Below are 23327 nucleotides of genomic sequence, written 5' to 3'. Positions count from 1 at the left end.
CACACACCTGCAGGTGAAGCCTACAGGGATCCCACCTTCTAGTCTCCCAAATGGCACCTTATTCGCAGTGGTAGACTATTTGTATATATATAACTATATGTACATAAAAATGTTTTATATATATATACAGTGCCTTGCAAAAGTATTCGGCCCCCTTGAACTTTGCGACCTTTTGCCACATTTCAGGCTTCAAACATAAAGATATAAAACTGTATTTTTTTTGTGAAGAATCAACAACAAGTGGGACACAGTCATGAAGTGGAACGACATTTATTGGATATTTCAAACTTTTTTAACAAATCAAAAACTGAAAAAAATTGGGCGTGCAAAAATTATTCAGCCCCTTTACTTTCAGTGCAGCAAACTCTCTCCAGAAGTTCAGTGAGGATCTCTGATAGTCTCAGAGGTCCGTTAAAAGCGCAGAGAGCATCATGAAGAACAAGGAACACACCAGGCAGGTCCGAGATACTGTTGTGAAGAAGTTTAAAGCCGGATTTGGATACAAAAAGATTTCCCAAGCTTTAAACATCCCAAGGAGCACTGTGCAAGCGATAATATTGAAATGGAAGGAGTATCAGACCACTGCAAATCTACCAAGACCTGGCCGTCCCTCTAAACTTTCAGCTCATACAAGGAGAAGACTGATCAGAGATGCAGCCAAGAGGCCCATGATCACTCTGGAGGAAGTCAAAGTCCAGACCTGAATATTTTTGTAAATATTTTTGAAATCTTTTTGTATCCAAATCACAAAAAAACTACAGTTTTATATCTTTATGTTTGAAGCCTGAAATGTGGCAAAAGGTCGCAAAGTTCAAGGGGGCCGAATACTTTCGCAAGGCACTGTATATAATTTATATATATATATATATATATATATATATTTTAAACCCTATTTTAAACCCTATCAAACCTTAAAACGTACCTTAACCTTAACTTCAAAATTTGAAAACTTCAAAATTTGACAACTTTGCAAATTTGCATTTGGAGTCACTTCCAAATTGTACGTTGGGACAAATGTGGATAAACGTCAAAATGGTAAAACCGTGAGATCATGTTGAGTTGAGAACTGTTTAGCTCCGCCTCGCCTCTGCTGGCTACTGTATAAAAACTTGGCCGTGTGTGAATATAGTGATAATGCCATACAGGGCGGTGTGCAGGCAGGCAGGGGACCCGACGGTGTAATGTGGTCGGGGGGAGGGTTGATCTGTCGACTAAGAACCATTCAGGCGATTGGGAACTTTAAACAGTTGTTATGAATGCGGTCGGACGGGCGAGGGTGACAGCGGTGTGACTTCAAGAGACGTCTTCACAGAATAAGTTGTCCGCACACAGCGAGCTGCAGGAAATATACATTTAGTAATAAGGTAATGTAGAATGTCATGTGAATAGGCTATAAAAATTTTTTTTGTGTGAATTTAGTATATTTTTATGTATTTTAGCCATGTTTATTGATAGCCTAGTCTACACTTCTATAGGCACGTTTTTATTCCGGGCTAAAAAATAAGAATTGCTTGCAACATGTTGTCATTTAGATGGCTATAATTTGAGAGAAAATGCTAAACCTAGTGTATTGAGAAACGTAACGCCAGGTAACTAACTGCACACTGGCGCTGTCCATTGACGTTATTGCTGACTTCAGTGTCAAGTTGTGCGCGTGGCTACTATGTCCTCGTGAGTTTTTGGTTCATATTTGACGGTGTTGTATTTTATTTTAAATCGGCGTAACGTTTTTTTTCTTTCTTAAACTTCGTTTTTGTGGGTTAGGTTGTCACTGTCCCGTACGAGACGATGTTTCTTTTTGCGCTCTGCCTATACCTCGGGAAGTTGGTGTCGTCCGGTGTCAGTTTGGAGTTCCGTTATCACAACACCGTGGAGGTGGAGAGATACCTGCGGGACGTTAACAACACCTTCGACTTCACACACCTGCACAGTATTGGAAAGTCTGTTGAAGGTAAGACTGGATATGTTGTCTTGAAATGTAAAATAGGAAATAGGAATTCACCCTTTGATATACCTCTGTTGAGCCTAAATTTTGTCCCAGGTGAGAGAGAGCCTAGGACATTTTCAAATTTGATAAGATTTTTTGGGGGGCTCTTTGTTGTAAGCAGGGCACCCGTTTTGGAGACTTCTGGTATATCATCAAAATAAATCAATCACATATTTTTGGGGGAATCATTCAGCAGTTTTTACCAGATTAAGTAAAATACTGAAAATGATGCTGTCGCTGCTTCCAGTTGATCAATGTCAAGTGTCCAAATCAATAACCAATATGCATAAACGGTTTGTGATATACTGAAAACATAAAATGTACTTTCTACACATACATGTGCAACAATAGTAATCACATTACTTACATTTTTTTTTTTTTTTATGGGTACCTTATAAACTGCACATGCACCAAAAACCCTGTTGTTTTGTCAAGTGTCACTCATTGATTAGGGAGTTGAAACTGTTGCAACTACCACAAAAACACATGACACAACTGGATATATTTTTACACCACTGGTTAGAGGACAACCAGCAGAAGAAGTCAGCTACATTTTGGAAATGTTGCTAATTAGAAATATGCTAATTAGCAAAACTTGTCTGTGATGAGATTTGAACTCCCAACGTTTGGATTGCTAGACGTTACCCGTTATACACTCATCCATCCAACCTTCTTTTGCTTTAAGTAACCATCTATCTTATGTAACCATACGAAACATAACATATCATACTAAATGGACTATCTCAGATTTACATAACAGGAATAATACGAAATGTTCTGAGACCAGGTTGGAAACGTGGAATAACGTATACATGGTTGGTTAGATGAGCGTTAGTAGAAGGCTTCTATGTATATTTTACGTAACAGAATAATACGAAATGTTCTGAGACCAGGTTGGAAACGTGGAATAACGTATACGTGGTTGGTTAGATGAGCGTTAGTAGGAGGCTTCTATGTATATTTTACGTAACAGAATAATACGAAATGTTCTGAGACCAGGTTGGAAACATGGAATAACCTATACGTGGTTGGTTAGATGAGCGTTAGTAGAAGGCTTCTATGTATATTTTACGTAACAGAATAATACGAAATGTTCTGAGACCAGGTTGGAAACGTGGAATAACGTATACGTGGTTGGTTAAATGAGAGTTAGTAGGAGGCTTCTATGTATATTTTACGTAACAGAATAATACGAAATGTTCTGAGACCAGGTTGGAAACGTGGAATAACCTGGAATAACCTATATGTGGTTGGTTCGATGAGCGTTAGTAGGAGGCTTCTATGTATATTTTGGAATGCCAGATGTTGATTTCAGGAGGCTGCCTTCACGGAAAATGGAACAAACAACTTTTTCTGTTAGTTCCATTTCAATTAATCACGACCCGCCGTAGGATATCAACAGTGACAGTTTGACTTTCAAAACCGTGTATTGGTATGAATTAACAGTACAAAACCAAAGATATTGATCTGTTTTTCTTTTAAAGCAATTGATCTTGTGTCATCGTGTTGAGTATAAACTTTTATACTATTATAACCAATCTGAGGTAAAAAGTTAGTGTAATTTCCCCTCTCACTTCGATGTGGTCTTAATGGCAGCTTGTGTTTTGTAGTAACCCGGTAACATCATGGGAAGTCACGTAATATACATTTAATTAGGAATGGAAAAATATCTTATTTCTGTGATGATAGTAAATGAAGCAAACACAGATTTGTTCGATATTCACGTGTATTTCTCACTAGTTTAACCATTTTAGAGATGTAAAAAAATAAATAAAATGTTCCTAAGCAGAATTTAACCAGGTGCTCCACACGCTAAAACACGAGGGTTCCTCAAGGGTTCTTTAGGAAGGCTAATGGGTTTTTATGTGGAACCATAATGACTCTAAACACTTCAATGGTTCTTTACAGTTCACAAAATGATTCTTTGCTGTTTTAGTGATAATTAAAATGTAGGGAGGGGGGGGGGGGGGGTAATATAATATTTAGGGGAATGGGTTAGTCACAGCTCTGTGTACAACCATGAGTGAGGGTTTCATTCCAGTTGATCTAATGTGTTGTGCTGTGACGTTACATGTTATACAGATGTAACTGATTCCGTCTCAGCCTATGAACCCATCTTCCCCTCTCATCAGAGGACTCTTTGTAAACCGGGTCCCTGCCTGCCAGCCAGTGACTGCAGCTGGCTGATGTGAAGACTAGCCTAAACAGACCATTAATATATCATCCTGACCACTGCTCTGAGCCTCCCACCAGCCTGCCCTACCTCGTCCTCCTGCTCCCAGCCTCCCACCAGCCGGCCCTACCTAGTCCTCCTGCTCCCAGCCTCACACCAGCCGGCCCTACCTCGTCCTCCTGCTCCCAGCCTCCCACCAGCCAGCCCTACCTCGTCCTCCTGCTCCCAGCCTCCCACCAGCCGGCCCTACCTAGTCCTCCTGCTCCCAGCCTCCCACCAGCCGGCCCTACCTCGTCCTCCTGCTCCCAGCCTCCCACCAGCCGGCCCTACCTCGTCCTCCTGCTCCCCGTGCTGCGTGGTTTCCTCCCCCAGTGCTGCGTGGTTTTCCCACCCTCCCCCAGTGCTGTGTGGTTTTCCCCCCCTCCCCCAGTGCTGCGTGGTTTTCCCCCCCTCCCCCAGTGCTGCGTGGTTTTCCCCCCCTCCCCCAGTGCTGCGTGGTTTCCCCCCCCCTCCCCCAGTGCTGCGTGGTTTCCCCCCCCCTCCCCCAGTGCTGCGTGGTTTCCCCCCCCCCTCCCCCAGTGCTGCGTGGTTTTCCCCCCCCTCCCCCAGTGCTGCGTGGTTTTCCCCCCCCTCCCCCAGTGCTGCGTGGTTTCCCCCCCCCTCCCCCAGTGCTGCGTGGTTTCCCCCCCCTCCCCCAGTGCTGCGTGGTTTCCCCCCCCTCCCCCAGTGCTGCGTGGTTTCCCCCCCCTCCCCCAGTGCTGCGTGGTTTCCCCCCCCCTCCCCCAGTGCTGCGTGGTTTCCCCCCCCTCCCCCAGTGCTGCGTGGTTTCCCCCCCCCTCCCCCAGTGCTGCGTGGTTTCCCCCCCCTCCCCCAGTGCTGCGTGGTTTCCCCCCCTCCCCCAGTGCTGCGTGGTTTCCCCCCCTCCCCCAGTGCTGTGTGGTTTCCCCCCCCCCTCCCCCAGTGCTGCGTGGTTTCCCCCCCTCCCCCAGTGCTGCGTGGTTTCCCCCCCTCCCCCAGTGCTGCGTGGTTTTCCCCCCCTCCCCCAGTGCTGCGTGGTTTCCCCCCCCCCCCCCCCCCAGTGCTGCGTGGTTCCCCCCCAGCCACAGTGTTGTAGATTCAGGAGATATCCCTGCCTGTTGGTGTTGTAGGTAAAGAGATATCCCTGCCTGTTGGTGTTGTAGATTCAGGAGATATCCCTGCCTGTTGGTGTTGTAGATTCAGGAGATATCCCTGCATGTTGGTGTTGTAGATTCAGGAGATATCCCTGCCTGTTGGTGTTGTAGATTCAGGAGATATCCCTGCCTGTTGGTGTTGTAGATTCAGGAGATATCCCTGCCTGTTGGTGTTGTAGATTCAGGAGATATCCCTGCCTGTTGGTGTTGTAGATTCAGGAGATATCCCTGCCTGTTGGTGTTGTAGATTCAGGAGATATCCCTGCCTGTTGGTGTTGTAGATTCAGGAGATATCCCTGCCTGTTGGTGTTGTAGATTCAGGAGATATCCCTGCCTGTTGGTGTTGTAGATTCAGGAGATATCCCTGTCTGTTGGTGTTGTAGATTCAGGAGATATCCCTGTTGGTGTTGTAAAGAGATATCCCTGCCTGTTGGTGGTGTCGATTCAGGAGATATCCCTGCCTGTTGGTGGTGTCGAGTCAGGAGATATCCCTGCCTGTTGGTGTTGTAGATTCAGGAGATATCCCTGTCTGTTGGTGGTGTAGATTCAGGAGATATCCCTGCCTGTTGGTGGTGTCGATTCAGGAGATATCCCTGCCTGTTGGTGGTGTCGATTCAGGAGATATCCCTGTTTGTTGGTGTTGTAGATTCAGGAGATATCCCTGTCTGTTGGTGGTGTAGATTCAGGAGATATCCCTGCCTGTTGGTGTTGTAAAGAGAGATGCCTACCTGTTGGTGTTGTAGATTCAGGAGGCAGGATCAGAGAGGCCTGACACTTTCTTGTCTGGTGAGAAACTCCCTATTTTGTAACATACAGTATGGGCTTTGTCCCAAATGGCACTGTATTCCCTATAGGCCCCGGTCAAAAGTTGTGCACTATATAGGGTACCAGTTGGGACTCGCACACACAACAGTTTTGATAAGGATCTTGGCTGGGGTTCAGGACTGTCACGCAGGCTGCTGCCGACCAGAGTAGTCTCTCTCTCTCACACACACACACACACACACACGGTCAGTCATGTGGCTCACAGATCCCTGCTGCTGCAGCATGAACACAGAACGGTCTCTTGTTACTTTAAAACAATGAAGACGGTTTTAATGCCGCGGTCCGACATGAATTGATGACATCTAGCCGTCCCCCTGAGTTTAAACAAATAGGCTGTCGATAAATCCTACCTAAATGGGAATACAGCTGTGTTATCTTACCTTTCCTTACTGTAACAAGCTATGAACCTCTTGTGTTTTTATAGTTGTAGGAGTCCCAGAGACTGACGGTTCTCTCAGAGCAGTACATTTTTAGAGTGACTTTAGAGAGAGAACCCAGCAGTAGTGGTGATGTACTCCTCCAGCAACCCTCCCCTTCCGACATCTCCTCGGATGTCGGAAGGGGGAAAAAACCACAAGTCCTTTTATCCCAATGACAACAGATCCTGTTGTCGTGACTACTGTTCCATTTTGTTACAGATGCATTTAGTAGGGGGCTCACAGAGACGGACGGTGTGAGAGATGTTTATTCAGCTAGCGTTGTCATGCAGGGAAGATGGTCCCGGGGTGTGAAAAGAAAAGTGTGTGTTCTCTCATCTCTGATTTGAAAGTGACATCCTCTCTAGTCAGGTCCTTGCTGTCGGCCGGCCTGCCTCAGACTCAATCAGAGAGAAAACAGGAGGGATGGACTAAACTAGAACAATCACTGTTGGTCATGACTGTGACACATGGTAGTCGATTGAGGTGAAATTGGAGTCGAGGGAGAGTTGGTGCAGACAACCCCTGGATTTACAGTTCATTGTATCTGTTCGGTTCTTCACTCTGTTGTGTTGGGAGATTGAAACATCTCCTTGTCAATCTCCCTGGGTTGCCTTGCCAGTTGGTGGCATTTCTGTGGCGACTCTGTCTGTCTGTGCTTTGCATGGCTGGACACAAAGCTGGCATTGAGGCACCCTCTTCCAGCTCTCTTTCTCTCTCTCCCTCTCTCTCGTTTCAGTCAGATTCAGATGCAAATTGAGACTCTCAACCTCTGGAGCAGGAACTGGGCTTGCTTCCAAAATGGCACCCTATTCCCTATATAGTGCACTACTTTTAGACCAGGGCCCATATGTCTTAGTGCACTACATTTGACCTATGTAGGGAATAGGGTCCTATTTGGGAGGTACCCTATGTTATTAGCATAGTTGACTCGCTGCTGCTTCCTGACTCGGTCCCTGTTCCCTTTTGTTTCTGAGAAGACAGACCAGACTATAGGACCTTGTGTTTCTGAGAAGACAGACCAGACTCTAGGACCTTTTGATTCTGAGAAGACAGACCAGACTATAGGACCTTGTGTTTCTGAGAAGACAGACCAGACTCTAGGACCTTGTGTTTCTGAGAAGACAGACCAGACTATAGGACCTTGTGTTTCTGAGAAGACAGACCAGACTATAGGACCTTGTGTTTCTGAGAAGACAGACCAGACTATAGGACCTTGTGTTTCTGAGAAGACAGACCAGACTCTAGGACCTTTTGATTCTGAGAAGACAGACCAGACTATAGGACCTTGTGTTTCTGAGAAGACAGACCAGACTATAGGACCTTGTGTTTCTGAGAAGACAGACCAGACTATAGGACCTTGTGTTTCTGAGAAGACAGACCAGACTATAGGACCTTGTGTTTCTGAGAAGACAGACCAGACTCTAGGACCTTGTGTTTCTGAGAAGACAGACCAGACTATAGGACCTTGTGTTTCTGAGAAGACAGACCAGACTCTAGGACCTTTTGTTTCTAAGAAGACAGACCAGACTCTAGGACCTTTTGATTCTGAGAAGACAGACCAGACTATAGGACCTTGTGTTTCTGAGAAGACAGACCAGACTGACTATAGGACCTTGTGTTTCTGAGAAGACAGACCAGACTATAGGACCTTTTGATTCTGAGAAGACAGACCAGACTCTAGGACCTTTTGTTTCTGAGAAGACAGACCAGACTATAGGACCTTGTGTTTCTGAGAAGACAGACCAGACTGACTATAGGACCTTGTGTTTCTGAGAAGACAGACCAGACTCTAGGACCTTTTGATTCTGAGAAGACAGACCAGACTCTAGGACCTTGTGTTTCTGAGAAGACAGACCAGACTCTAGGACCTTTTGATTCTGAGAAGACAGACCAGACTATAGGACCTTGTGTTTCTGAGAAGACAGACCAGACTGACTATAGGACCTTGTGTTTCTGAGAAGACAGACCAGACTATAGGACCTTTTGATTCTGAGAAGACAGACCAGACTCTAGGACCTTTTGTTTCTGAGAAGACAGTCCAGACTCTAGGACCTTTTGATTCTGAGAAGACAGACCAGACTCTAGGACCTTGTGTTTCTGAGAAGACAGACCAGACTCTAGGACCTTGTGTTTCTGAGAAGACAGACCAGACTATAGGACCTTGTGTTTCTGAGAAGACAGACCAGACTCTAGGACCTTTTGTTTCTGAGAAGACAGACCAGACTATAGGACCTTGTGTTTCTGAGAAGACAGACCAGACTGACTATAGGACCTTGTGTTTCTGAGAAGACAGACCAGACTCTAGGACCTTTTGATTCTGAGAAGACAGACCAGACTCTAGGACCTTGTGTTTCTGAGAAGACAGACCAGACTCTAGGACCTTTTGATTCTGAGAAGACAGACCAGACTGACTATAGGACCTTGTGTTTCTGAGAAGACAGACCAGACTCTAGGACCTTTTGATTCTGAGAAGACAGACCAGACTCTAGGACCTTGTGTTTCTGAGAAGACAGACCAGACTATAGGACCTTTTGATGGCATCGGTCTGTTTGTTTCTGATTTACATTTATTTATTTAACCTTTTTTTATTTACCTTGGCAAGTCAGTTAAGAATGTGTTCTTATTTGACATTGACAGACTACCCCGACCAAACCCCTCCTCTAACCCGGACAACGCTGGGCCAATTGTGCGCCGCCCTATAGGACACCAGATCACGGCCTGTTGTGATACAGCCCAGGATTGAACCAGGGTCTGTAGTGATGCCTCCAGCATCACTACAGACCCTGCACTGAGATGCAGTGGCTTAGACAGATGCGTCACTCGAGAGCTGAAAAGACGGACCAGACAATTAGAACCCTGTGATGGCATCTGTCTGTTTGTTTCTGGTCTGTCTTCTCAGACTATTGAACCCTGTGATGGCATCTGTTTGTTTGTTTCTGGTCTGGTCTGTCTTCTCAGACTATAGAACCCTGTGATGGCATCTGTCTGTTTGTTTCTGGTCTGTCTTCTCAGACTATAGAACCCTGTGATGGCATCTGTCTGTTTGCTTCTGGTCTGGTCTGTCTTCTCAGACTATAGAACCCTTTGATGGCATCTGTCTGTTTGTTTCTGGTCTGGTCTGTCTTCTCAGACTATAGAACCCTGTGATGGCATCTGTCTGTTTGTTTCTGGTCTGTCTTCTCAGACTATAGAACCCTGTGATGGCATCTGTCTGTTTGTTTCTGGTCTGGTCTGTCTTCTCAGACTATAGAACCCTGTGATGGCATCTGTCTGTGCTTAGCCATTCACATTTTTAATTGATTAGAACCTGGGAGGAATTAACTTTAGATTGGAGCCGTACGGATCCTGAGGCCTTAATGGTTTAAAGTAAAGCAGGTGAAGAGAGGACAGAAGTCCTACAACACTGTGAAGATGACTCCCAAATTGTACCCTATTCCATTGCCTATATAGTGCCCTACTAATGACCAGAGCCCTATGAGGAATAACGTGCCATTTGGGACACAGGCTAAGACCATACCCTCCGATGTAAAACTTCTTCAGCCAGCCATTTTAAATACAGCCACCCTTGCTGATATCCTAGAGTGTGAATGGTACAGACGAAGTAGGATCTTAATTTGAGTCAGTTTGCTACAACAGGAAAATGATCCTGCAGCAACAGGAAATGTGGATTATAATGTATTTGTTTGGAAAGGGGTTGATACATTTTTCGTGAGGGCAAATCAAGTCTGAAACTTCAAAGGGGAAATTACAAACTGTAGAAGCCTTAAAAAAAAATAAAAAAATACACTACAAGTTTGCAGGAAAATTCCCAGCAACAAGAGTGATCAAATGAAGGTCCTACATCTGTAGTTTGTCTTGCACCTGTGGAGAGGTATTTAAGCAGTACCGTTAAGCACTAGGCAGTATCTCTAAATAGTGTGTTCAGGCAGTATCTCTAAATGGCGTGTTCGGGCAGTATCTCTAAATGGCGTGTTCAGGCAGTATCTCTAAATGGCGTGTTCAGGCAGTATCTCTAAGTGGCGTGTTCAGGCAGTATCTCTAAATGGCGTGTTCAGGCAGTATCTCTAAGTGGCGTGTTCAGGCAGTATCTCTAAATGGCGTGTTCAGGCAGTATCTCTAAATGGCGTGTTCAGGCAGTATCTCTAAATGGCGTGTTCAGGCAGTATCTCTAAATGCTGTGTTCAGGCAGTATCTCTAAGTGGCGTGTTCAGGCAGTATCTCTAAATGGCGTGTTCAGGCAGTATCTCTAAATGGCGTGTTCAGGCAGTATCTCTAAATGGCGTGTTCAGGCAGTATCTCTAAATGGCGTGTTCAGGCAGTATCTCTAAATAGTGTGTTCAGGCAGTATCTCTAAATAGCGTGTTCAGGCAGTATCTCTAAGTGGCGTGTTCAGGCAGTATCTCTAAATGGTGTGTTCAGGCAGTATCTCTAAATAGCGTGTTCGGGCAGTATCTCTAAATAGCGTGTTCAGGCAGTATCTCTAATTAGCGTGTTCGGGCAGTATCTCTAAATAGCGTGTTCGGGCAGTATCTCTAAATAGCGTGTTCGGGCAGTATCTCTAAGTAGCGTGTGTTTAGGCAGTATCTCTAAGTAGCGTGTGTTTAGGCAGTATCTATAAGTAGCGTGTGTTTAGGCAGTATCTATAAGTAGCGTGTGTTTAGGCAGTATCTATAAGTAGCGTGAGTTTAGGCAGTATCTATAAGTAGCGTGTTCAGGCAGTATCTATAAGTAGCGTGTGTTTAGGCAGTATCTTTAAGTAGCGTGTTCAGGCAGTATAATTAAGTAGCGTGTGTTTAGGCAGTATATTTAAGTAGCATGTTCAGGCAGTATCTTTAACTTCTTGATTCTACTTGAGACGCATATGTCTCAAGTAGACACCTGGAAATGCAAATGCGCTACGCTAAATGCTAAATGTACTCGTTAAAACTCAAACCTTGATCAAAATTCACAAGCAGGGTATTGAATTAAAGCTACACTCGTTGTGAACCTAGCCAACAAGTCAGATTTTTAAAATGCTTTTCGGCGAAAGCATGAGAAGGTATTATCTGATAGCATGCACCACCTGAAAATGCCTGAATGCGACGTAAACAAAGACTCTGCTTATCCGACGCAGCACAAAACGCAGAAATAAAATATAAAACATTCATTACCTTTGACGAGCTTCTTTCTTGGCACTCCTATATGCCCCATAAACATCACTATTGGGTCTTTTTTTCGTTTAAATCGGTCCATATATACCCAAAATAGCTTTCTATGGAAGCTGTGTCATTCAGAAAAAAACATTGTTTTTTAACGCTGCATCATTTTTTTAAATTAAAAAAGTCGACGATAAACTTTCACAAAACACTTCGAAATCCTTTTGTAATCCAACTTTAGGTAATAGTAAACGTTTATAATCTATCAAAATGATTACAGGGCGATGTATATTCAATAGCTCCTCGTCTGCAAATCAATGGCTGCCATTGTCCACATTTACAGCGTCCTGGTGGAGACTGGAAGAAAAGGATGCCAGATACTTGGATTTTCCAACAAAAAATTCAATTGAAAATGACGACAATGGCGACATCGTGTGGATTTTGTATGAATTGCATGCATGTCGATATTAAATTTTGTCCTCTTTTAACAACCCATGAAAGTGACTTATGGAAATTATTTTTAGCTTTCAGAGAGCTTTCTTGCGTTTTTCAATGAAACACATGATCTGTTATAGTCACAGCCGTGATTTAACCAGTTTTAGAAACTTCAGAGTGTTTTCTATCCACACATACTAATCATATGCATATACTATATTCCTGGCATGAGTAGCAGGACGCTGAAAAGTTGTGCGATTTTTAACAGAATGTTCGAAAAAGGAGGGGGTAGAAGTAAGAGGTTTTAAGTAGTGTGTGTTTAGGCAGTATCTTTAAGTAGCGTGTTCAGGCAGTATTTTAAGTAGCGTGTTTAGGCAGTATCTTTAAGTAGTGTGTTCAGGCAGTATCTTTAAGTAGCGTGTTCAGGCAGTATTTTAAGTAGCGTGTTCAGGCAGTATTTTAAGTAGCGTGTTTAGGCAGTATCTTTAAGTAGCGTGTTTAGGCAGTATCTTTAAGTAGCGTGTTCAGGCAGTATCTTTAAGTAGCGTGTTTAGGCAGTATCTTTAAGTAGTGTGTTCAGGCAGTATCTTTAAGTAGCGTGTTCAGGCAGTATTTTAAGTAGCGTGTTCAGGCAGTATTTTAAGTAGCGTGTTCAGGCAGTATCTTTAAGTAGCGTGTTTAGGCAGTATCTCTAAGTAGCGTGTTCAGGCAGTATCTTTAAGTAGCGTGTTTAGGCAGTATCTCTAAGTAGTGTGTTCAGGCAGTATCTTTAAGTAGCGTGTTTAGGCAGTATCTCTAAGTAGCGTGTTTAGGCAGTATCTTTAAGTAGCGTGTTTAGGCAGTATCTCTAAGTAGTGCGTTCAGGCAGTATCTTTAAGTAGCGTGTTTAGGCAGTATCTCTAAGTAGCGTGTTTAGGCAGTATCTTTAAGTAGCGTGTTTAGGCAGTATCTCTAAGTAGTGTGTTCAGGCAGTATCTTTAAGTAGCGTGTTTAGGCAGTATCTCTAAGTAGTGTGTTCAGGCAGTATCTTTAAGTAGCGTGTTTAGGCAGTATCTCTAAGTAGTGTGTTCAGGCAGTATCTTTAAGTAGCGTGTTTAGGCAGTATCTCTAAGTAGCGTGTTTAGGCAGTATCTTTAAGTAGCGTGTTTAGGCAGTATCTCTAAGTAGTGTGTTCAGGCAGTATCTCTAAGTAGCGTGTTTAGGCAGTATCTCTAAGTAGCGTGTTTAGGCAGTATCTTTAAGTAGCGTGTTTAGGCAGTATCTCTAAGTAGTGTGTTCAGGCAGTATCTATCAGCGTTTTAACTACTTTGCAGATGTGAAACAGACATAATATCAAATACCCACTTCATACTACAAAACCAACTTCATAAACAGTTTAAAATATATATATATATATTTTACTCAGAATTCCATGACCGGCAGTAAGACATTGTTGGCAGAATAGATGGATGAAGTTCTATTCTGACATCATTCACCAATACATTTCTCGTTGTCCAACAAACATTGTTTTCAGGTTGTAGATCACACCTAGCCTGGTACATTGTTTTCAGGTTGTAGATCACACCTAGCCTGGTACATTGTTTTCAGGTTGTAGATCACACCTAGCCTGGTACATTGTTTTCAGGTTGTAGATCACACCTAGCCTGGTACATTGTTTTCAGGTTGTAGATCACACCTAGCCTGGTACATTGTTTTCAGGTTGTAGATCACACCTAGCCTGGTACATTGTTTTCAGGTTGTAGATCACACCTAGCCTGGTACATTGTTTGCTTCCTCCACCCAAGTCAGTGTGCTGGCAGCAGCCACTCAATGTTAGTGGTGGCTGTTTAACAGTCTGATGGCCTTGAGATAGAAGCTGTTTTTCAGTCTCTCGGTCCCAGCTTTGATGCACCTGTACTGACCTCGCCTTCTGGATGATAGCGGGGTGAACAGGCAGTGGCTCGGGTGGCTGTTGTCCTTGATGATCTTTATGGCCTTCCTGTGACATCGGGTGGTGTAGGTGTCCTGGAGGGCAGGTAGTTTGCCCCCGGTGATGCGTTGTGCTCTTCTCTTGTTCTGCGTTAGTTATTGATCTTATTGATGTGTGTAACTGAGGGGGAGAGATCCTACCTTTTCTTTCATGGTTGTTTGATCAACAGGACTGTAAAGTTCCCAAATGTAAGAGGACTATCCTGGTATTCATGTAACGGATGTGAAATGGCTAGCTTAGTTAGCGGTGGTGCTGAGGTAACGGATGTGAAACGGCTAGCTTAGTTAGCGGTGGTGCTGAGGTAACGCATGTGAAACGGCTAGCTTAGTTAGCGGGTGGTGCTGAGGTAACGGATGTGAAACGGCTAGCTTAGTTAGCGGTGGTGCGTGCTAAATAGCGTTTCAATCGGTGACGTCACTTGCTCTGAGAACTTGAAGTAGTGGTTCCCCTTGCTCTGCAAGGGCCGCGGCTTTTGTGGAGCGATGGGTAACGATGCTTCGAGAGGTGACTGTTGTTGATGTGTGCAGAGGGTCCCTGGTTCGCGCCCGGGTATGGGCGAGGGGATGGTCTAAAGTTATACTGTTACATTTACATATTTGCAGAAATCCATTCAGGTGTATTTTGTGGCTTTTGGCGAATGCCTTCTAATTATCTAAAGTCGAGTTGCTACTTCCTGTAAACACACAGTCCAGTTCATAGTGACTGACAGGCCCTACTTCCTGTAAACACACAGTCCAGTTCATAGTGACTGACAGGCCCTACTTCCTGTAAACACACAGTCCAGTTCAAAGTGCCTGTAAACACACAGTCCAGTTCAAAGGGAATGATGCCAGGCCTGTGTACAAATGGCTTGTTTGCATAAAGGTCTACTGTATCTCTGATTGGCTCTGCTGCACCGGTCTGCGTAGACTCCGGTCCAGGACAAGACCGTGTTTTTATCAGGGTTTTATTTACTGCAGTGTCTATTAATTGTCCAAATGCCCGGCAACTTTCCCTGTTTATTGCTGTAGAATCATAAATGTCTTCTACGTCATTCACAAACATTGAACATGAATTTATGAAACTGTGAAAATGACCAAATCTAAGTGCTCATTGTCAATTTATTTTTAAGTGTCATTCTTCCTGGTGTGTGAGATTTTAATAAGATTTCCTGTTGCTAAACACTGTCAGTTCCACTATAAAGTAGCGTACAGTATCTTTAGGCCGTCTGTGTACCTGCCTGGCTCCCTGCCTGCGCTAAATCTCTGGCAGATTGTGAGGTCATCGTGTTTCAAGGCCTGTCGCCCGTCTTGGGCCGGCCCGTTAATTTAACCTCCCTCCTAATCTTCTGGTGACCCCCGTAACGCTCGAGGTGAGAGACTCTTGGCTAATTACTGTTTTAAATCTAGTACACCACCTGCCTCGTCCCGCTCCTCCGCTGACTCCCTCTCTGATCATTCCTCTACTGCTGCCCCCCCTCCCCTTCCTACTTGACCCCTCCCGTGCGTCTTTGTGTCCGGTAGACACTGAGGGGTTTCGTCTTTAAGCCCCTGGACAGAAACAGCTGTGCTGAGATGACAGGCTTCTATGTTCAACCTTTCAGACATAATTGGTCAGAAGTTTAAGTGGGGTGGAGGGGTGGGTGGGTGTGCTTGCATGCAAGTGTGTGATTTGTGTGGAGCAATTGGTTCCATTATAGACTTGTCTCGATGAAAGGGGAACAGAGTCTCTATCCTGTAGTCTGCTACTCTAGTTGTTGTTATGATGAAAGGAGAACAGCGTTTCTATCCTGTAGTCTGCTACTCTAGTTGTTGTTATGATGAAAGGAGAACAGTTTCTATCCTGTAGTCTGCTACTCTAGTTGTTATGATGAAAGGAGAACAGCGTTTCTATCCTGTAGTCTGCTACTATAGTTGTTATGATGAAAGGAGAACAGCGTTTCTATCCTGTAGTCTGCTACTCTAGTTGTTATGATGAAAGGAGAACAGCGTTTCTATCCTGTAGTCTGCTACTCTAGTTGTTATGATGAACAGAGCTTCTATCCTGTAGTCTGTTACTATAGTTGTTATGATGAACAGTTTCTATCCTGTAGTCTGTTACTATAGTTGTTATGATGAACAGAGTTTCTATCCTGTAGTCTGCTACTCTAGTAGTTGTTGTGATGAAAGGAGAACAGAGTTTCTATCCTGTAGTCTGCTACTCTAGTTGTTATGATGAAAGGAGAACAGAGTTTCTATCCTGTAGTCTGCTACTCTAGTTGTAATGATGAACAGAGCTTCTATCCTGTAGTCTGTTACTATAGTTGTTATGATGAACAGAGTTTCTATCCTGTAGTCTGCTACTCTAGTAGTTGTTATGATGAAAGGAGAACAGAGTTTCTATCCTGTAGTCTGCTACTCTAGTAGTTGTTGTGATGAAAGGAGAACAGAGTTTCTATCCTGTAGTCTGCTACTCTAGTTGTTGTTGTGATGAAAGGAGAACAGAGTTTCTATCCTGTAGTCTGCTACTCTAGTAGTTGTTGTGATGAAAGAAGAACAGCGTTTCTATCCTGTAGTCTGTTACTATAGTTGTTATGATGAAAGGAGAACAGAGTTTCTATCCTGTAGTCTGCTACTCTAGTAGTTGTTGTGATGAAAGGAGAACAGAGTTTCTATCCTGTAGTCTGCTACTCTAGTAGTTGTTGTGATGAAAGGAGAACAGCGTTTCTATCCTGTAGTCTGTTACTATAGTTGTTATGATGAAAGGAGAACATAGTTTCTATCCTGTAGTCTGCTACTCTAGTAGTTGTTGTGATGAAAGGAGAACAGAGTTTCTATCCTGTAGTCTGCTACTCTAGTAGTTGTTGTGATGAAAGGAGAACAGCGTTTCTATCCTGTAGTCTGCTACTCTAGTTGTTGTGATGAAAGGGGAACAGAGTTTCTATCCTGCGGCCAGAAGCAGCTCGTCTTGAGGATTACTCACTGCTGCCTGACGTACTGGCCACGGAGCAGGTTCAGACGTGTTGTGTGGTAGAGCTCTGACATCCCTCTGACAAATACTGGAACACAGGAAGTCTCTCTCATACAGGACAATAATCTATACTACCTCCTGAAGTGCACATTCCTTCACTGTATAGCCCACAAAATGTAAAAGCGTTGGATTGGTTGAGCTGGGATAGAGGGAGTTTCATTCTCTTCCTATTGAACACTATTTGAGGTTATTGAGACGTTGAGGGGGGGGGGGGGGCGGAGGAGAGGGGGCAGAGGAGGAGAGGGAGCTGTGAGCTGACATTGAGTTGCCAGGTGCCAGTCCACGAAATCAAAAACACTATTTGAATAATATTCTGTCCTGCTCTAGGGGCTGGTGGGGAAAAAACAGGCCGTCCCACGAACACACTGGCGCACAAGGTTGAATTGATTTGATGAGTAAATATCTTGGTGATTCCTCTGTATAATGGTGCTGTTGTTTGTTGGCAGGGAGAGACCTCTGGGTGCTCATTCTGGGAAAGAATCCGGCTGAGCACCAGATGGGAATTCCTGAATTCAAATATGTTGGGAATATGCATGGAAATGAGGTAAGCTCATCATGGAAGCGCCGACACACACAGATACACACACAGATACACAGACACACACAGAGACACAGACACACACAGACACACACACAGAGACACACACACAGAGACACACACAGACAGAAGATATTTGGCGTAGTAGCATTAAGTCATTTAATAAATGTGTTCCTAGTCAGCTGTCCAATCCAGGTCCAAGCCATCACCATTCCTGTTCACTAAACCCCCCCCCCCCACCCACCCACCAGAGGAGAGAGGATATAGAGGTGATACTGTTCTCTAAAGCCCCCCCCCCCCCCCCCCCACCCCACCCACCCACCACCACCAGAGGAGAGAGGATATAGAGATGATACTGATACTCCCCCCAGAGGAGAGAGATCATACTGTTCACTAAAGCCCCCCCCCCCCAGAGGAGAGAGATCATACTGTTCACTAAAGCCCCCCCCCCCCCTCCCCAGAGGGGAGAGGTTATAGAGATGATACTAGTCAGTGGTTTACTCTTGCTTTACCAAACAGGAAATCAAATGAATGTAGACGAGGGGGCCTCCCTCTCATATCAAACAAAAACAACTCAGCCTTGCATGTCCTCCTCTTTCCTTTGGCCTTGCTAAATGTGGAAGCAGGGGTGGACTGCTGCAGACTCACACACTGTGTGGTTAGGGTTGTGTGGAGATGGATGGAGAGGTCCTTAAATAGAGATGTTTCCTCGTTATGTCTGGAGGGACATGCCGTGTGTGTGTGTCCCCGTCCTTCAGTCCGTGGCCTGTGGGAAAGAGAGGGCGGGGGCTGGGACCACAAAGAGTTGTAGAAGCTGAGGGCTCTGGGGCCTGGAGGGCCACAGAGGAGGAGCAGCTGGCTGTGACCCCAGCAGGAGGAGGTTGAAGAGGGGCTCTTTTCACACTGCCCCCCCCCCCCTTCTTGATCTCTAGTCTTTCTCCCATCCCCTCCCTATCACCCTCCGTTCCTCCACTCTGGTTCCCTCGGGTCTCCTCCACTCTGGTTCCCTAGGTTCTCCTCCTGTCTGGTTCCCTAGGTTCTCCTCCTGTCTGGTTCCCTCGGGTCTCCTCCGGTCTGGTTTCCCCCGGGGCTCCATTGTAAGTCCCAGTCCTCCTCCAGGGGTCTGAATTAAACCCTCTTTGCAGGAGATAGCGACACCACTCTACTCTCAGACCGGGAAATCTGATGAAGAGGAATGAGGTCGAGAAGACTCCGGCCAACGCACAGCAGATACGCACAGCAGATACGCACAGAGAGGGAGAGAAAGCTGCTCTTCAGCATTACTGTAGTAAACAAACACTAACCGGCTTTATTAGTAATAAGATAAAAAACAACGTATCATGTTTTTTTTTTTAAACTAAAACGTGTTCATAATTTACTTCATTGTCCCTATAGGGACAAATGTGATTTTACGGTCAATTTAGAATACAGTACCTGTCAAGTTTGGTCACACCTACTCATTCAAGGGTTCTAGAACACCTACTCATTCCAGGGTTCTAGAACACCTACTCATTCCAGGGTTCTAGAACACCTACTCATTCCAGGGTTCTAGAACACCTACTCATTCCAGGGTTCTAGAACACCTACTCATTCCAGGGTTCTAGAACACCTACTCATTCCAGGGTTTTTCTTTATTTTTTACAGTTTTCTTCATTGTAGAATAATAGTGAAGACATCGAGACTATGAAATAACACAGATAGTTGAGAGAATGCCAAGAATGTGCAAAGCTGTCATCAAGGCAAAGAGCAGCTACTTTGAAGAATCTCAAATAAATGTTGATTAAACAAATCAAAATATATCATTTTTTTTGTTCCAGATTCTTCAAAGTAGCTGCTCTTTGCCTTGATGACAGCTTTGCACATTCTTGGCATTCTCTCAACTATCTTGTGTTATTTAATAGTTTTGATGTCTTCACTATTATTCTACAATGTAGAAAAGGGTTCAAAAAGACAGGGTCACAGAGGGATTCTGGGTAGTCTGAAACAAATCTACTTTGAAACTAAAGTATACACCTCACACATGGTTATAGGCTTAAAGAAGAAGTATTACATTTTGAGTTTACTTCCCAATATTACACTTTATATACATCACAGAAGACTGAAATATAACACAACTGCTCGAAATAGAAACACCAGATTTTCGACATTTTAATAAAATTGTTTATGAATTATGAAAAATATGAATGATGTTCCCGGTAGTCTAGAGGACAATTTGGTCATTTGATTGCAGGAAAGGGTTGTAAAAGGTATGTACAGGTTTCCTGTTTGTCAGCTTGAAAGACGCCATCTTGAAATGTGTCAGTTGGAAGGGAATGAACCGTTTTTAACTCTGTTGCACCATCCTGCAGTTCCACCTGTTGAACGCCCAGTCAGAAGCTCCCTTCAGAACAGTGATGGCCGATCTCAACCTGCAAAGAGACAATATGGGTGTACGTCTGTGATCCAGGCCAGCAGTAACACACCTCGTTCAGATTATTGGCTTATCCTAGTCTTTTAATTAAAGGGATATTTTGGCATTGAGGCCCGTTTATCTACTTTCCCCAGAGTCAGATGAACTTGTGGATAAAATTTGTCTCAGCGTGCAGTTTGAAGCAAGTTGCTAACGAGTGCAGTTGCTAGCTAGCGCTAGTGCAGTTGCTAGCTAGCGCTAGTGCAGTTGCTAGCTGGCGCTAGTGCAGTTGCTAGCTGGCGCTAGCTAGCGCTAGTGCAGTTGCTAGCTAGCGCTAGTGCAGTTGCTAGCTAGCGCTAGTGCAGTTGATAACTAGCGCTAGTGCAGTTGCTAGCTAGTGCAGTTGCTAGCTAGCTTTAGTTAGCGTTTGCTTGCGAAACTACATCGAACGTCTTTAAAACTGGACATCGACGAGTTCATCTGACTCTGGGGAAGTAGACAAAGGGCCTCGTTGCTAAAATGCCGATGTATCCCTTTAAGACTGATTAGTTAAATCAGGTCAGGTGTGTTACTGCTTGGTTGGGACAAAAGCCTGCACCCACACCACGACGCCTGCAGATAGAAATGGTTGACCCCTACTTTAGTGAGATGGAATGGACTTGTGAGAAAATTGAGGGTGTGGACTTGTGAGAAAATTGGAGGGTGTGTAATAAGTGGAAATAAGACTTACTGTAAATAGACGTGACTCTGAGAAGTCTGCTGCTAGAAGACTTAAAGGCCCTAAGACGGCTAACGGTACTATGACTCAGACTGAGAGGCCCCAAGACAGCTAGTGGTAGTAGTAGACTGAGAGGCCCCAAGACAGCTAGTGGTAGTAGACTGAGAGGCCCCAAGACAGCTAGTGGTAGTAGTAGTAGACTGAGAGGCCCCAAGACAGCTAGTGGTGGTAGTAGACTGAGAGGCCCCAAGACAGCTAGTGGTAGTAGTAGTAGACTGAGAGGCCCCAAGACAGCTGGTGGTAGTAGTAGTAGACTGAGAGGCCCCAAGACAGCTAGTGGTAGTAGTAGTAGACTGAGAGGCCCCAAGACAGCTAGTGGTAGTAGTAGTAGACTGAGAGGCCCCAAGACAGCTAGTGGTAGTAGTAGTAGACTGAGAGGCCCCAAGACAGCTAGTGGTAGTAGTAGTAGACTGAGAGGCCCCAAAACAGCTAGTGGTAGTAGTAGTAGACTGAGAGGCCCCAAGACAGCTAGTGGTAGTAGTAGTAGACTGAGAGGCCCCAAGACAGCTAGTGGTAGTAGTAGTAGACTGAGAGGCCCCAAGACAGCTAGTGGTAGTAGTAGTAGACTGAGAGGCCCCAAGACAGCTAGTGGTAGTAGTAGTAGACTGAGAGGCCCCAAGACAGCTAGTGGTAGTAGTAGTAGACTGAGAGGCCCCAAGACAGCTAGTGGTAGTAGTAGACTCAGAGGCCCCAAGACAGCTAGTGGTGGTAGTAGACTGAGAGGCCCCAAGACAGCTAGTGGTAGTAGTAGTAGACTGAGAGGCCCCAAGACAGCTAGTGGTAGTAGTAGTAGACTGAGAGGCCCCAAGACAGCTAGTGGTAGTAGTAGTAGACTGAGAGGCCCCAAGACAGCTAGTGGTAGTAGTAGTAGACTGAGAGGCCCCAAGACAGCTAGTGGTGGTAGTAGACTGAGGCCCCAAGACAGCTAGTGGTAGTAGTAGACTGAGAGGCCCCAAGACAGCTAGTGGTAGTAGACTGAGAGGCCCCAAGACAGCTAGTGGTAGTAGTAGTAGACTGAGAGGCCCCAAGACAGCTAGTGGTGGTGGTAGACTGAGAGGCCCCAAGACAGCTAGTGGTAGTAGTAGACTGAGAGGCCCCAAGACAGCTAGTGGTGGTAGTAGACTGAGAGGCCCCAAGACAGCTAGTGGTAGTAGTAGTAGACTGAGAGGCCCCAAGACAGCTAGTGGTGGTAGTAGACTGAGGCCCCAAGACAGCTAGTGGTAGTAGTAGACTGAGAGGCCCCAAGACAGCTAGTGGTAGTAGACTGAGAGGCCCCAAGACAGCTAGTGGTAGTAGTAGTAGACTGAGAGGCCCCAAGACAGCTAGTGGTAGTAGTAGTAGACTGAGAGGCCCCAAGACAGCTAGTGGTGGTGGTAGACTGAGAGGCCCCAAGACAGCTAGTGGTGGTGGTAGACTGAGAGGCCCCAAGACAGCTAGTGGTAGTAGACTGAGAGGCCCCAAGACAGCTAGTGGTGGAAAAAGGGTCGTACTGAACCTGAAGGAGCGAGTCGCTGCTTTGATGTTTGCAGAGGTTGACTGGGTGTTGTCCAGGGTCACGCTAAGGTTGTTTATGCTCTGGAAGGGGGACGCCGTGGAGTTGTCAACCGGGATGGAGAGGTCTTGGACCGAACAGGCGCTTCCCCCGGGAGGAAGAGCAGCTCCGTGTTGTTGAGCTTGAGGTAGCGGGCCGACGTCCAAGCTGAGATGTCTGTCTGGCACGCAGAGATACCTGTCGACACCTGGGTGTCAGAAGGAGAAGAGTAGCTGAGTGTCATCCTCATAGCGGTGATGGGAGAGACCATGTGAGGATATGAGGGAGCAGAGTGACTTGGTTTATAGAGAGAAGAGGAGAGGGCCTAGAACTAAACTTAAACCAAAAACAAATGGCACCCTATTTCTCTTTTATAGTGCACTATTATTATTTTTTTTTTTAACCTGATCCCTATCAAAAGAAGTGCACTACATAGGGAATAGTGTGCTATTTGGGACGCATGAAGCCAGTAGACACATTTCCACCTCCATTTGACCATTTTACTTCTGTCTTAAATTATGTCGCTTCACGTCTGGCTTAGGGAAAAACACGGCTGTTAGAACGAGCTGTTAGCGAGGTATAAACACTGCTGTGAATATTCTCTCTCTCTCAGTAGTAGTAGTGTTTCTATTTTTACTCTCAACTTTGCAACTTTATGAGGCGAGTCGGCGCTGCTTGGTTTCTGATGGTTTTATGAGGAGAGTCGGCGCTGCTTGGTTTGATTTCTGATGGTTTTATGAGGAGAGTCGGCGCTGCTTGGTTTCTGATGGTTTTATGAGGAGAGTCGGCGCTGCTTGGCTTCTGATGGTTTTATGAGGAGAGTCGGCGCTGCTTGGTTTCTGATGGTTTTATGAGGCGAGTCGGCGCTGCTTGGTTTCTGATGGTTTTATGAGGAGAGTCGGCGCTGCTTGGTTTCTGATGGTTTTATGAGGAGAGTCGGCGCTGCTTGGCTTCTGATGGTTTTATGAGGAGAGTCGGCGCTGCTTGG

At 45.2% G+C, this 23327-nt stretch overlaps 1 protein-coding gene across 2 annotated transcripts in view; it reads left to right on the top strand.

The window, feature by feature from the left end:
• Positions 1-1099: 1099 nt before the first annotated feature.
• The window catches only part of LOC118942834 (carboxypeptidase M-like), a 76794-nt gene continuing 54566 nt past the window's right edge, over positions 1100-23327 (top strand). The window contains exons 1-3 of one of the 2 annotated variants that reach the window (XM_036956668.1): positions 1100-1364; positions 1765-1951; positions 17550-17647. In XM_036956668.1, the coding sequence (XP_036812563.1) occupies positions 1789-1951; positions 17550-17647 (261 nt within the window). In that variant the 5' untranslated portion in view covers positions 1100-1364; positions 1765-1788. The remainder of the gene's footprint in view (positions 1365-1764; positions 1952-17549; positions 17648-23327) is intronic. The other variant, XM_036956667.1, reaches the window with a different exon arrangement.

This window comes from Oncorhynchus mykiss, chromosome 21 (genome assembly GCF_013265735.2).
Source record: "Oncorhynchus mykiss isolate Arlee chromosome 21, USDA_OmykA_1.1, whole genome shotgun sequence".
Classification (NCBI taxonomy): Eukaryota; Metazoa; Chordata; class Actinopteri; order Salmoniformes; family Salmonidae; genus Oncorhynchus; species Oncorhynchus mykiss.
This window is presented reverse-complemented; position numbering and strand designations above follow the sequence as displayed.